General features: G+C 37.6%; 2 protein-coding genes and 1 non-coding gene across 4 annotated transcripts; all 3 read left to right on the plus strand.

Moving 5' to 3' along the window:
* The first annotated feature begins 191 nt into the window (after positions 1-191).
* On the plus strand, positions 192-4,988 carry klf11a (Kruppel-like factor 11a). Its single transcript, XM_052095726.1, has 4 exons — positions 192-354; positions 1,364-1,609; positions 3,063-3,948; positions 4,310-4,988. Exons 1-4 carry the CDS (start codon positions 325-327, stop codon positions 4,570-4,572), a joined length of 1,425 nt encoding a protein of 474 aa, XP_051951686.1. The 5' UTR covers positions 192-324; the 3' UTR covers positions 4,573-4,988.
* A 1,943-nt stretch (positions 4,989-6,931) lies between these two features.
* On the plus strand, positions 6,932-13,674 carry LOC127621990 (ribonucleoside-diphosphate reductase subunit M2). Of its 2 annotated transcripts, XM_052095833.1 has the most exons (11): positions 6,932-6,981; positions 8,131-8,243; positions 8,458-8,526; positions 9,092-9,238; positions 10,067-10,183; positions 10,277-10,410; positions 10,651-10,745; positions 10,824-10,957; positions 11,043-11,147; positions 11,530-11,643; positions 12,233-13,674. In XM_052095833.1, exons 2-11 carry the CDS (start codon positions 8,151-8,153, stop codon positions 12,383-12,385), a joined length of 1,161 nt encoding a protein of 386 aa, XP_051951793.1. In that variant the 5' UTR covers positions 6,932-6,981; positions 8,131-8,150; the 3' UTR covers positions 12,386-13,674. The 2 variants fall into 2 exon arrangements, with proteins under 2 accessions (XP_051951793.1, XP_051951794.1); XM_052095834.1 differs by lacking the exon at positions 8,131-8,243 and having other exon boundaries at positions 6,943-6,981.
* Positions 10,441-10,577, plus strand: LOC127622530 (small nucleolar RNA SNORD94). The gene has a single exon (XR_007967987.1). It is a non-coding gene; the product is annotated as a small nucleolar RNA SNORD94 (small nucleolar RNA).
* Positions 13,675-13,835: the final 161 nt, after the last annotated feature.

A 13,835-nucleotide genomic window follows, 5' to 3' on the forward strand; every position in this document is an offset into this window, starting at 1 on the left:
CACCCCGTTTCCGCCAATCGCAGAGCGATCACGTACTGATCACGCGCTATCTACGTACCCATTGGTCCATTCCCGTTACACCTTTGTTTTTGATTGGTGACACGTTACCACCGCCAGAGCGCTCTGAATTTTGTTTTTTTGTTTTTTTTCTTCTGTTTCTGTTTCTGTTTTTTTGTTTTTTTTTTGCGCCCCTGATTCACTCAGCTGAGGTTGGACCTTGCTGTAAAAAAGTGGTTAGACTTATGTGTCCAGGGTTTGCTGAACGGTCGTATCACAGCTGTCTTCCCGTTGCTGACTTTTGCATCGCTTTTTAGAGATTTACGCATGCTGAATTTTGCTTCAGACTCTCACCCGGTAAGTTTGTTTTCATTGACCTAATAGTTTATTAATTGTTACTTTTTTCTTCTTTTTGCGCATTGACCCACTTATAACGTATGCTCTTTGTGTTACAAAGTTGCGCCACAAAGTACATATTTCTTGCTCATTGTTGTAGTTATTGTACATAACTGTTGACCTATATCAGTATTTAGTATGTAATTGCCTAATGTACTTCATATTAACAGCTCCTAACTCTTGCAAGAAGCCACTTCTGTGTAAAATCTTATGTTTTATTGAATTATTAAAAGACATAATGAGCGATTTGCCGCAATCATTGTGCATTTCTCTCCTGTGCTCATTGTTGGTGAGCTGCAGAGCTACTTTAGGTTCAAACTATTGTCATAGGTTTTTTTTTTACGCGTTTGCGTCCTTTGCCCCATGGTTACATTCTCGTTTCACGTTTTGGCTAAACACAAGTACTCCTCATTAATGTATACATTTGATGGAATTATACTATTGTGTTATACATTGATTTGTTGTGTTATAACAACGTTAAGTACCCTTTAACAGTGCATTTTGCTTGGTGTAGTTGGCCTGTGCACGAGGCTTCATTATGTGAAAAACATGAACCTTAATGGAATATTTCTTGATTTGGTCAACCACCTATAGGTGATACTCATTGCATGGCATACTCACATGGCGCTTCGGTTGGGTGCACGTCACTCTTATATCTATATTTGGCGATGGGAGGTTCCCAGCAGCTCACGGTTAGGGGCTGTGTGGGTGTAGTCGCCCAACACTGATGCCCCTTTCTCTGCTCATGAATGGCAGCAGCTATTTACAGTTCAGAACAGTGCTAAGCCGTTTACGCTTTGATATTACGTCATGCAATCACATTGGGCATATTTTCTTATAATGGCTCTTGATATATACTTAGACTGTTTGAGATGTTATTGTGATCATAACGGGCCAGTTCTGCAGCTCATTTCCCACTGCGGCATCAACATTATAAATGTAAATTTTATCATCTTTTTATTTACTATAGTTCAATCTAGTGGACATCTGTGAGGTGATGATGGAGAGGAACAAGCATGACAGCCATATGTCCTGTTCATCCACTCTGGAATACAATGATCTGGAGGCTGCAGAGGCTTTGGTATGTATGAGCTCTTGGGTCCAAAGGACGCACAAGCCTCGCCCACTGACACCCTCCTCAGACTCCTGTGATTCCCTCGCATTGCAACCTGAAGTCACCGAGTCCCCTAAAGACCTGGTGTCTCTCTCATCACTGGTGAGTGACTGAATAAAATAATAAAATTAAAAAGTACTGTTTGACTGTACTGATCCTGATGTTTGATACTGTATCCTCATTGCAAAAGAGTGCAACATTTGGATTCCAGAAGTAAAAATCCCATTCATTTTCTCCATAGGCGAATAGATTTTTAATAACTTTTAAAGACAAACCTACTATGACTTCCGAGGTATATTCCTCTGTTGAAGCCATCTGTCCAAATTTATTCAACTTTATTGTTTGAAAATCATGTTTGATAAAACTAGATTATCTGTGATCCAGCAGAGAAAGATCCACCAATCAGAGAATCACGGCCAACAAAGTGCGCCAAATGAGCTCTGCAGCAAAAGCCCACTCCCATGACGCACTGTGAATGATGCAATTTAGTCCTTCTATAACATATGTGTTCTCCCTATCGGCCAATATGGGCTAGGACTGGGCAATATGTAAAAATATTTGATCGATAATCGCCTTAAAAAAATATTGCGATATACAATTATATCGTCAACTCATCACGCACGTTTCAGTCAATGACAACAGGTCAAAAATTACTAATAGTCTACATATTAAGAACTAAAGACAATTAGAAATGTAAAGATAATGTAATAAAGCCTAATAAAGCCTTATTGTTTACAAAAATGTGCTAGTGCAATAAGTGGTGTCAGAAAGCCGGCAAACTGTTGTCTTAGATTTGACAAATTAGACGATTAACAAAAGCATGACACAAAACCATAATGAATACATAAATGTTCTTGGCTATACAGTTATTATAATGAAGTAAGTTAATAACATACCTGTAATAATGTTTGCTATAAATGTTTGCTGCAAAGCAGTGAGTGTAAATTATCTCTCAGTCCATTCAGCTCATTGATGGCTTAAAGCCACAGCCGTCTACGAGAGCCCTTGAAATAATTAAAAAAAACGGTATCTGATAAAAGTTTAATGTTTGCAAATGGTTTCAGCCACCACTTCCGTGTGTGACTTAAGAGGTGACGTTGCCAAAAGATTGGTCTATAGTTTTATATTTTTCCAGCTTTTTAAATTCAATTACATAATTCTCAATGCTTCATAAGATAGTAGTTTGAGCCCTCATGAAAGACGGTCTTGTACCTTTGACTTTTTGTCTGATTTTCAAATTAAAGTTTGTAATCTTGTGATTCACTTTGGAACTGGTTGGTTGGGTTCATAGCTTAGAACTCTTTTATGAATATTTTTCTCTAATCCCTATGGAAAAAATGTATGGGAAAAATACTTTCAGGGCCTAGACAGCTGAAAAATGGTGAGTGATCCTGTGCTAAGAGAGCATTGCAAACAAACAAATAAGTAAATAATTTCAATAAAAAAAAGGCTTTGGGTCTTGGGGATCCTACGGAAGTGAAAGCTATCATGGTATACATCGTTTTGAAAGAGGAAGTGAAAAGTCACCAAAGCCAATTCTCTTCTCTCCCACCAGTGCATGACCCCTCCCCACAGCCCGATCTTTGCGGAAACTTCAGGCACAGCAATTCTCAGTACCTCAGTGGCAGGCTCAAGTCTCAAACCAGTCTTGTCACAGTCCAGACTATGCCCAGCCTTGACCAACAGGGCGACGTGTCAAGTCAGCCTGCATCCCAGTACCACAGTCATGTTCAACTCATCTCCACCGCAGACCACAGAAAAGCCCTCATTCCGTAGAGCCACCAGTGTTATACGGCACACCGCCGACAGATCTGTGGACCACAACATTCCATCACTGACCACAGAGCAAGAGAAGCCATGTTCTTCGGAAATCCCTCAACAGCACACAGAGCCCAGTGCCGACCCCCCAGCAGAACTGCAAATCTGCAATAGACCACGTGACACTGCAGATACTGAGAGAACTGCCCCTTCCCCTGACTCCACCAGCCCTGTTATACCCATATCTCAGGCTATTCCACAGTCTCCCATAGCAAGCTCCCCAGTGCTATGTCAAGTGTTTCCTGTTAATGGGCAGACTGGAATCATCTCTGCATTTGTTCAGACCCCGGTTCAGATGCAGGCCTCTGGGTCAAATAATATTCTTTCACAGGCTTCCACCCTCTCTCAACCTCTTCTGGTGAGCTCAACCGTGGCACAGGGCACTGTGATGTTTGTTGTCCCCCAGTCCCAGGCCCCCACCTGTCAACAAAGTGTTGTTACCCTTGGGAACACTAAGCTACTGCCGCTGGCTCCTGCGCCAGTCTACGTGCCCTCAGGTCAGAGTGGGGGAGTGACACAGTCAGATTTTTCTCGCCGGCGGAACTATGTCTGCAACTTCCAAGGGTGTAAGAAGACTTACTTTAAAAGTTCCCACCTGAAGGCTCATCTAAGAACACATACAGGTTTGTATTAATCTGATAGGACCCTTAAAGGTGGAGTAAGTAATTTTAATCCAATACACTTTTTGTCAAATTCCATGAAGATCTCTTCACGGTCTGCTAGCTGTCCGTTCTGTGTGTGCGCTGAAAAACAATCCAGTGTTTGTACACAGACCTGGCTCTGTAAATGGGAAAATAAACAAACACATATACACAACCCTATTGCATGTGCATGAATGGGGGTGTCTTTTGAAGGAGCACTGAAGAGAGGGGTACATTTGTTTGGCTGTTGAGTTCAAATATCAACAGTCTTTTTCAGGAATCGCTTACTCCACCTTTAATTAATAAATATTTGGTCTAAACAAATCTTTCTTCTGCATCTTAGGTGAGAAACCTTTCAGTTGCCATTGGGAAGGTTGTGTCAAAAAATTTGCCCGCTCCGATGAACTCTCCAGACATCGTCGGACACACACAGGTGAAAAGAAGTTTGTCTGTCCTGTGTGCGATCGCCGGTTCATGCGAAGTGACCACTTGACCAAGCATGCCCGACGTCATATGACAACCAAGAGGTCTACAGCATGGCCTAATGAAGTTCGTGATCTCAACAAAATGGCTTCTTCCTTGCCCCTTCTTCCTGCCTCAAACTAGACTAAAACTCAGACCACTCACCTCAGTCACCTCAGGACAACATCCCACTGACCATTTTACATTGGAAATACTGTAAGAAAACCAGGGCTGCTACACAACCATATACATAAAAAGTGACATTGCACTGGATTTTTTATTTTCATCATGGTTGTTAAAAGGAATTCTTGTTTACTTATATGTAAGTTATGTCTCCCAATGTATTTACTCCCTTTGCCAAAGTATTTGCATCAGTTCATCTGTTACTTACTCTTTACTATTGTATATTTGTACATAAATATCACTATATAAATTAATGTAATGTGTATTCAAACTTGCTTTTATTGTTGATATATGAATAAATGTTATTGATGTTACTTCAGTTAATTGGACAGTATTTCTGTATGTGATACTACCTGCAATATTCCATATTATTTAATAATAAACATTTGTTGTAATAATTACATGTATAATTAGTTTTATTTGTTGATATTTTTATTAGGCTGAAACAAAGCTAAAATGTACATAATTTACCACTAACAACAATCTTTTTCACATTGTTACGAAGTAAAAAAGACATTTGAAAACGATTGACTGAATATGTTTTTCATACACTCAAAATAAGATGACAACTATAAAAGAAAATGATCATAAAACTATTTAACATAAAACACAAAGGTGACATTTACTAAAATTTGACAAGTGTTACAGACCGTTTATAACGTCAAGAATGAAAACAGACAATAGAATAATTACAAAACCATGCATCGATGTGACGACACAGTTACGCAACACTAGCTCAATATACATTCTCACCCCAGAACACCCAGTAACAAATTTACTCCAATCACATTGCGCGTTTATGGAGCGTTAAGGGGGCGCGACCAATCACAGAGTTGTAAATATGGCAACGGCAGCTTGAGTGACAAGTCTTGTCTCCGCCCATTTGCCTTACTGACCGATATTTTCAAAAGGAAAAAGGAAACAGGAACAAAACAACTGTCACTGCATTAAAAGGCGACGTTAATCCCAATAATTTCCGTTTTAATTAGAATACACTAAATACAAATCGTATATTCGTATAAAGTTCAAATGTATAAATAAGGACAAATTGGAAAACTGGACGAAGGCCCATTACATGAACAACGGCCTTTATGATAATTTGAAGATTTCGTTTAATAGCAATAAGCGGTCGAATTAGACAGAATTTTTTCAGATATAGATTATGGAATCGTTATACCTTATAGAAAATGTATACAGGTCAAATCACACCTTTATTAACCCTGTTACGATACCAAATAGCTTGTGACGTAAGACTCAAGGTTGCGTTCTTACATAAGTCTGCCTTTCTCTGTTTTCCCACAGTGTAGTGCTAACTGTTCTTTGTGATACAGCCTAGGAAATACAAATAAATAATTATATTAATTTGGTGTATTGTAAAAATATTAGAATAGTTTTCTTTGTGTGTGTGAGGGAGGGAGAGAGAGAGAGAGAGAGAGAGAGAGAGAGAGAGTGTGTGTGTGTGTGTGTGTGTGTGTGTGTGTGTGTGTGTGAAAATATTCACCGAAAAAGAGCCTGGTTACTACCAGAAAATCTTGCATTTCTAACAAGATATGAGAAGTACATTTGAAGATATTGCATAATATCTATCCAGTGTGCATTCTGCAAAATGGAGGAGAAACAGACGATCTCTTTGAGAGTCTGTTTATAAACTGTGAATTAATATTAGTGAGTTGTAACAGCGCTGCTGATACAGTTCTACTCAGCGGCCATTGAGTCTTTCCTCTGCACAGCTTTTCTGGTTTGGTGCAGCTACGAAATCGGATATCAGAATACTACAAAGGACAGTTCGGACTGCTGAGAGGATTATTGGTTGCCCCCTGCTCACCCTTCAAGACATATACACTTCTTTCTTGTTTCTGTGTACTGGAAGCTCCTGTCACCAAGACAAATTCATTGTAAGCATACCTGGCAATTAAGCTGATTCGGATTCTTATTCAATCTGGTGAAGCGCGACACCTTGTGTATTCTAATTAACATTACAGGTGGGTTACCTGTGCCCAAACATGTTTTATATCTTTGTTTCCTTAAAGGGGATGTGCATAACAGAGTACATATTTGTTTATTTATTTACTTATTTATGTATTGCTGTATTGTTTGCTTGTATATTTGTTCGTCTTTTTTTTTTTACTTCACATTATTATTCACCGACAGCCAGTCAAATAAAGGGCACAATTAAAGTAATTTGAGAGAAAAGTAAATTTGCACGCTACTGAATAAAAAGTATGTTTCTTTGTTACAAGTATGATGAATTTCAACACATCCTGCCGCTAGAAGGCGGTATTCCTCAATCGTACTGTATTTTTATCCTTTGACCTTTTGGGCGTTTGTGTTGTTCCTTCTCCCGCGTTCTGAAAAGGTTTTCGTTATTTCGTAAGTTATATGAAGGCATTTTGCGTGTAATAATATACGTTTTGAAGTCACTAATTTGAGTTTTGTGTTAATGTTTTCTTTACATAAGAAAAGCTTCGAGCTGCTGGTTTCACAGCTGATTGTTGTGGCAAAGTACATATACTTTCTAAATATAAACTTACTTTTTAGAAAAGACAGTGTATTTAATATTAACGAATGACTCCCAATATGACCTTTATACTTGTAAACAAGAGAAGCGTAATCAACAACGTGAAAGCATTTGACGTCATGTCAAAGGGATGGTTTTATGGAGATATTAAATGTCGTGTTATAAGTTTATTGGGCGAGAGTAAGGCTTTACTGTTGATGAATGTTAAGGGTATTTGGATGTGTTGGGGGGTGTATGCTTGAATCGTAAAATAGGTCCGGTGGGGCACATATAAATTAACCCCCAAAAAGCAGTCCGGGTTTTCTTTGATCTTACATTGTTTATTGTTTGCTGTTTAATGTGACATCTGTATGTTAGCTGCAATTGCTAAATGCAGCGGTGCCTATAGGTCTATATATTTTTCTTTTAAACTTAGAACGGAATTACAAATAAAACAATTTCACAAATATAATTTGTAAATAGAATATCATAGCAAGTACATTTTAGTTTTTCATGTGAAGGCTGTTAACATGAAGATGCATTTGTAAAGTATTATTTATATATATATATATATATATATATATATATATATATATATATATATATATATATATATATATATAACATTTAATAAAAAAATTCGGTTGGTTCATATTCGCGCCTTTTTAAGCAACATTCTTGTATAACAGCATATTCCGTATTTATGTAACATTTCCATCCCCCACAAAAGCGTTTGAATTTCCCGCGAACCAAATTTCACACGTGATGTCTTCTAGAATTCTTATTGGTTCATTTCACGCAAAAATTAAAAGGACCAAACAAAGCAGTGAATTAGACCTTTTCCTATTGGCTGGTATTGAGCGCCAAGATCGAATATAAAAAAGGAAACACAAATATTCATACTTAGTTTTCTTCGCTCCAGGTGGACCTAGGAACCCTTGCAATATATTTTACTCATAGCTTTGTGTTTTACATTGTGCATTAGTTTTAACTAAATAATTTATCATCTTGTTCTATATTAGCAAACACTCTAAACTTCACAATGCAGTCAACTCGCTCTCCACTGAAAAGCAAGAATGAAAACACTCTTTCTTCAAAAGTGACTAGCATGTCTATTGTGGACAAAGAAAACACGGTAAGGTGGATGATTTGGGGCTGTTGGATAAAACGTGTTTACATGTTATTTGTTTCAAAGACGTGTACAGTGGTACTTTGGTTAAAATGTAAGTATGGTCAATACTAGTTATCGCGATAGACATATGACATCTGTTAGCAATTGAAAGCCGAATGTTGATTAATTACAATCTTGATCTAAATTGGTTTTGTAAAATGTCTTGTTTTTTCACCAGCCACCAAGCCTGAACTCTACAAAAGTCCTTGCGTCCAAAACGGCGCGTAAAATCTTCGACGATTCGGAGGTATGTTTTTCTTTTCATATATACATTTATTCATGATTGAAGATAATGATGGATGTTTATTAGGTAAACCTGTAAAGCGTAATTTATAGGACGATGTCTTAAAGACGCGTCAAGTCGGATTCGTATAACCTCACGATCTGGGCTTTTTAATGTTAACAAGGCCCGTAGTACTTTAAGGACCATATAGCGTTCCTTTAAAAAAATATTTTCTGTTGGATGGGTGTTTAAATTCTCTTGAGTAATATTAATTTAGCGGGTCAGTAGCTCGAGCGGATTACAGGTTGTGTAACCGACGCAGGCTTGATGACGATGCACGTTTTACCATGACCGCACAGCTTTAAATGTACATAATGGCGGAATTTGTATTTGTAAATTCGGTGGCTTGTAAGTTATTTTGCTTTAAAAGTCATGTGTGCTACTGAACTCGATCAACGTTGAACCATATACATTATAGTAATGGTACAATATATGGAATCTCCGTAAGCAGCGACTAACTCTTAGTGTAGGTTTAAAGGCAATTTTAATTATCGATGTTACAAGTAACATTTTTGTTTTTACTTTAAAGGAACCGACAAAAGCTATGAAAGTGGTTGCAGAGGAGGAGCCTCTTCTGAAGGAGAACTCTCATCGCTTTGTCATTTTCCCAATTCAGTACCATGACATCTGGCAGATGTATAAGAAAGCAGAGGCCTCTTTCTGGACTGCTGAGGAGGTATACTTTTAATTCAATGATTAGCTTGTAAGAAGGCTTGTCCCTGGTAAGTGTCTAGTGATTAATTCATCTGGACCGCATGAGTTTATTGTTAAGTGTTTGTTAATTGAAGTATAAAAAAACCAAACTGAATAATTGGAAACCCATTCACTCATAACTCCAGAACGAAAGATGAAAGTGACCTTTAATTTTAGCTTGAGACAAATGTAGGCAAAGTGGGATGTGCCTCAAATGTCTTTCAAATAAGACGTGTAACCAAGGTCCTGACTCTGGGCATTAAAAATCCCAGGGCAAAAGTAGAGGTATAACCCCTGTGCCCTGGCCAAATTACCCCCATTGGCCCTATCTATCATGGCCTGCTAATAATCTCCATCCATGAATTGGCTACTCTCCTCTCCACCAATTGTGTGTGTGTTCTGGCCCACTATGGCTGCCGTCGCATCATCCAGGTGGATGGTGCACACTTGTGGTGGAGACTATGTGGAGCACTTTGTGCGTAGAAAAACACTTTTATGAAATATAAGGAATTATTACTTTTCTTGGCACTTCAAATGCCACATAATCTGACATGCCTTTTTAATAAAAGGCTTCGTATGTTTCCTACATTGCTCACAAGCAAAAATGAAGATTCTCAATACTGACCCCTTTTGACATAATTTTTTTTTTTTTTCTTCTCCATGCAGTATTTAAGTCAGTGTGAACTTGTGAAAACTAAATTTGAATTGACATCATAAAATGGAAGTAACAAAATGAATAATCCCAGGCTATAGTCTGTTCCTTAAAGCTGCATGACCAATGGTTTAGACCAACTGTGTTTTTTCTTTCAAGGTGGATCTGTCCAAAGACCTTCAGCACTGGGATTCTCTGAAAGATGATGAGCGATATTTTATCTCCCATGTTTTGGCTTTCTTTGCTGCAAGTGATGGCATTGTCAATGAGAACTTGGTGAGTCCAGAGACGATCTTTCGCAAGCATGTTAACAAGCTTGCATAACTGGTCAACCCAGTTTTTAAATACAGTTATTCTGTGGTGTTCTAGGTGGAGCGATTCACTCAGGAAGTCCAAGTGACTGAAGCCCGTTGCTTCTACGGTTTCCAGATTGCCATGGAAAACATCCACTCTGAAATGTACAGCCTGTTGATTGACACGTACATCAAAGATCCCAAAGAGAGGTGGGTTATTAGAGATGTTATAAGAGTTTGAGAGCAATGATGAGACGCGCAGGGGTACGTACCTCAGCTGATAATGGGAGCTGAGTGTTGACTGCCTGGAGATCAGTGGACATGTGGTCCACTGGTTGTACAGTGTCAGCACGAAATAGTCGCTTAAACTGAGCTCTCGGAATATTTTTTTATTTATTTATTTTTTCCCCTGATATTTTGACTGATTTTATTAAATGTTTGCCCTTGTAGAGAATATCTTTTCAATGCCATTGAGACAATGCCATGTGTAAAGAAGAAGGCTGACTGGGCGATCAGCTGGATTGGGGACAAAAACGCACAATTCGGTATGTTGTTCATGTAGTTTTCACATTCTCTGTGATAATGGCTTGGGAAAGTTCTAAGTCTCCACTTTCTGTATACAGGGGAGAGAGTAGTGGCTTTTGCTGCTGTAGAAGGGATTTTTTTCTCTGGTTCTTTTGCTGCTATTTTCTGGCTGAAGAAGAGGGGGCTCATGCCTGGACTCACCTTCTCCAATGAACTTATCAGCAGAGATGAGGTAAATGTTAAGATGTGCACTAACATAAAATATTCTGAGAAATGTTGTGTAAAGGGTAAGGTTTTAATTTGTTCTTTTCAAACAGGGTCTTCATTGTGACTTTGCCTGCCTCATGTTCAAACACTTGACCAATAAGCCATCAGAAAAAACTGTACAGAAACTCATAACAAATGCAGTTGAAATTGAACAGGTTTGTGCACTTCGTATATATCACCAACAGGCTTAAGTTTATCTGCAAGTGAACTACCAGTTCAAGTGGAACAAATGCTATGTTAATGTATATTTAGAATCTCACTGAAAGTAGACTTTAGACAATGATATCTTGTGGTGGGGGGGGGGTACAATGAAAGTGAATGGTGACTGAGGCTGTTATTCTGCCTAACATCTCTTGTTTAAAGAAATTAATTCGTGGTTTGAACCATGTGAGTATTGGGGGGTTGATTGTGAAAGCTTAATATGTACCTCTACTGTGATTTTATGGGTTCAACCTGCAAATGGTGGTTTTTATGGTGACCGTTCACCATAAAACCACACCGTTCACAATTTGAACAAATTTGTATTTTTTGACTTAGGAGTTCCTGACCGTGGCTCTGCCAGTGAAGCTGATTGGCATGAACTGTGACCTGATGAAGCAATACATTGAATTTGTGGCTGACAGACTACTACTAGAGCTGGGATTTGACAAGGTAGAGGGTCATTTTTATTAAATTTTTATTGGGTACATTTATCACCAGTATTTTTTTTCAATACTTTTCAAATGGGCAATCTACAGATTATTGATTATTTCATGGGAAAGTTATGACATTACAAAAACTTTCAAAATGTTTCTAACATGTTCACATAATCCATCTTTAAAATGGTTTCTACATAAATATTATTTTTGAAATGTGCAAACTAAGTACTTGAGTAACTTAAGTCTTATCTTATTACAATTTAAAATGCCAATGTAATGTTACGCTACTTGTTGATCAGTTGCTAGTTTGTAATTGGTTTACACCATATTATGGAATTTTTATAAAGGCAAAGCTCCAGAATAAAGAAATGAGAATCTCTGCTATTTTGCCATTATCTGCATAGACCATACACTTGAAGCTGTGACATTTAAAACTTTCTGTGACTTGGTGGTTTTGTAGTTTTCAATATCAATTCATAATGGCAGGTGGTGTCTGGGTGACTTCAGATCAGTATCTGGTTAGTTACAGGTGACGCTTTGTGTATTTCTAATTTAACTGATGTAATTTGAGGTGTTATTGACCTTCCTGAATTTCTTTCTAGATCTACAAAGTGGAGAACCCTTTTGACTTCATGGAGAACATTTCCTTGGAGGGCAAGACTAACTTTTTTGAAAAGCGAGTTGGAGAGTATCAGAGAATGGGAGTCATGTCTGGAACTACAGATAACTCTTTCAGACTGGATGCTGATTTTTAAATCTCAATCTTGAGAATTAATGATACTTATAAGCTACAAACTTGCACTTTTCGTCTTCAGATTTCATTCTGGATGAACAGCAACACCCTTTTTATTATAGTTTACAAATGACTTGGGTTTTTAGTGTACTTATTGCTTTTTATTTTTTAATAAACAAATTATATTCTACTTTTCCTTGTTTTGCCTATAGAGAGTAGGGGTAATGAATGTCTTCCATCTTGCTACTGCATTCTGTACCCTAGTTGTCTTCAGAATTAATTTAGTCAGTGTTGTGGTATGTTTTATCTGATTGAATGTTGATGCGTATAGCTTTGATCAAATGTAAACTTATAAATTGTTTGGCAAGCCAATTTGACTAACACCTTAGATCCGTTTAAAACAAATGCAAAAATGGGCCTCCAATACTTTGGATGGTATGAGATACTTGGAAAATCTGAATTGAAATTGTTTTCCACTCTGTGAAATTGAGTGACTTCTAGATCTCTGCTTTTAAATATTTAATTTGCTGGGTATTTGCTCTTGTAGATTTTTATTTTCTCATTGAACCAGTCAAAACCTACTCTTTGAATTTGTTTAAAAACAAAATACTTGTTCAGTAATTGCAAACTAGATCGGTTAAATTCACAAATGCATTGTTCAAAAAGTACGAGCTCTGACTTAAAGGCCCATTGAGAGATTCCAAATACTTTTAGTTTGAAAACTGATGTTAAAATGGAAGATGTAGTGATTTTAGTGTACACTGACTAGGTTACATGGTTTCCTCAATGCATGTCTGTAATCACAACATTGCTAACATGGAAACTTCCAAAGTACTCGGTTTATTAATAGAACTAATTATCCAGGGCACTCCTGACATGAGCTGGGTCACCGCCCATTCTCTAAGTGCCATCAGAACATTACAAAACACTTTCTGCATTGGATGGCAAGAATTTTAAGTTGTCGAAGCAGTCTGTAACCCTTAAAAGGCAAGGAAAATGAATACCTCAGGAAATGAAATGTATTTATATGGTCCAAAAAGTACTCAATACAATTTAATCTTTCTTTAAAATATTGCTTTTTCAATTTTGTATCTACTAGAATAGAAGATCATTCCTCCATGGTCACACTTTTATATATATATTATCAGACATTTAATAAGTGAACGTTGAATGAGGTTAACATTCTGTAACATTTGTTAAAGGGCTAGTTAAAATGTATATAGCCCAATCACTCAAATGATTGTGCTTTTACGGTTGCCAGTGTCATTTTTCTTTTAAACGTAAATATTAAAACAGCATTGTAGACTGGTGTGTGTGTGTGTGTGTGTGTTAGTTTCTACTTTAGATTGGCAAAAATGTCTTGCCAGTCACATGTCAGAATTATGAATAGTGATGGATTTAGGAACATGCTGCTTATGCTGAGGATTGTTTCTTATTAGCATGCCTGTCAGCAGTCCATGATCCTGACTGTC

This window comes from Xyrauchen texanus, chromosome 28 (genome assembly GCF_025860055.1).
Source record: "Xyrauchen texanus isolate HMW12.3.18 chromosome 28, RBS_HiC_50CHRs, whole genome shotgun sequence".
NCBI lineage: Eukaryota > Metazoa > Chordata > Actinopteri > Cypriniformes > Catostomidae > Xyrauchen > Xyrauchen texanus.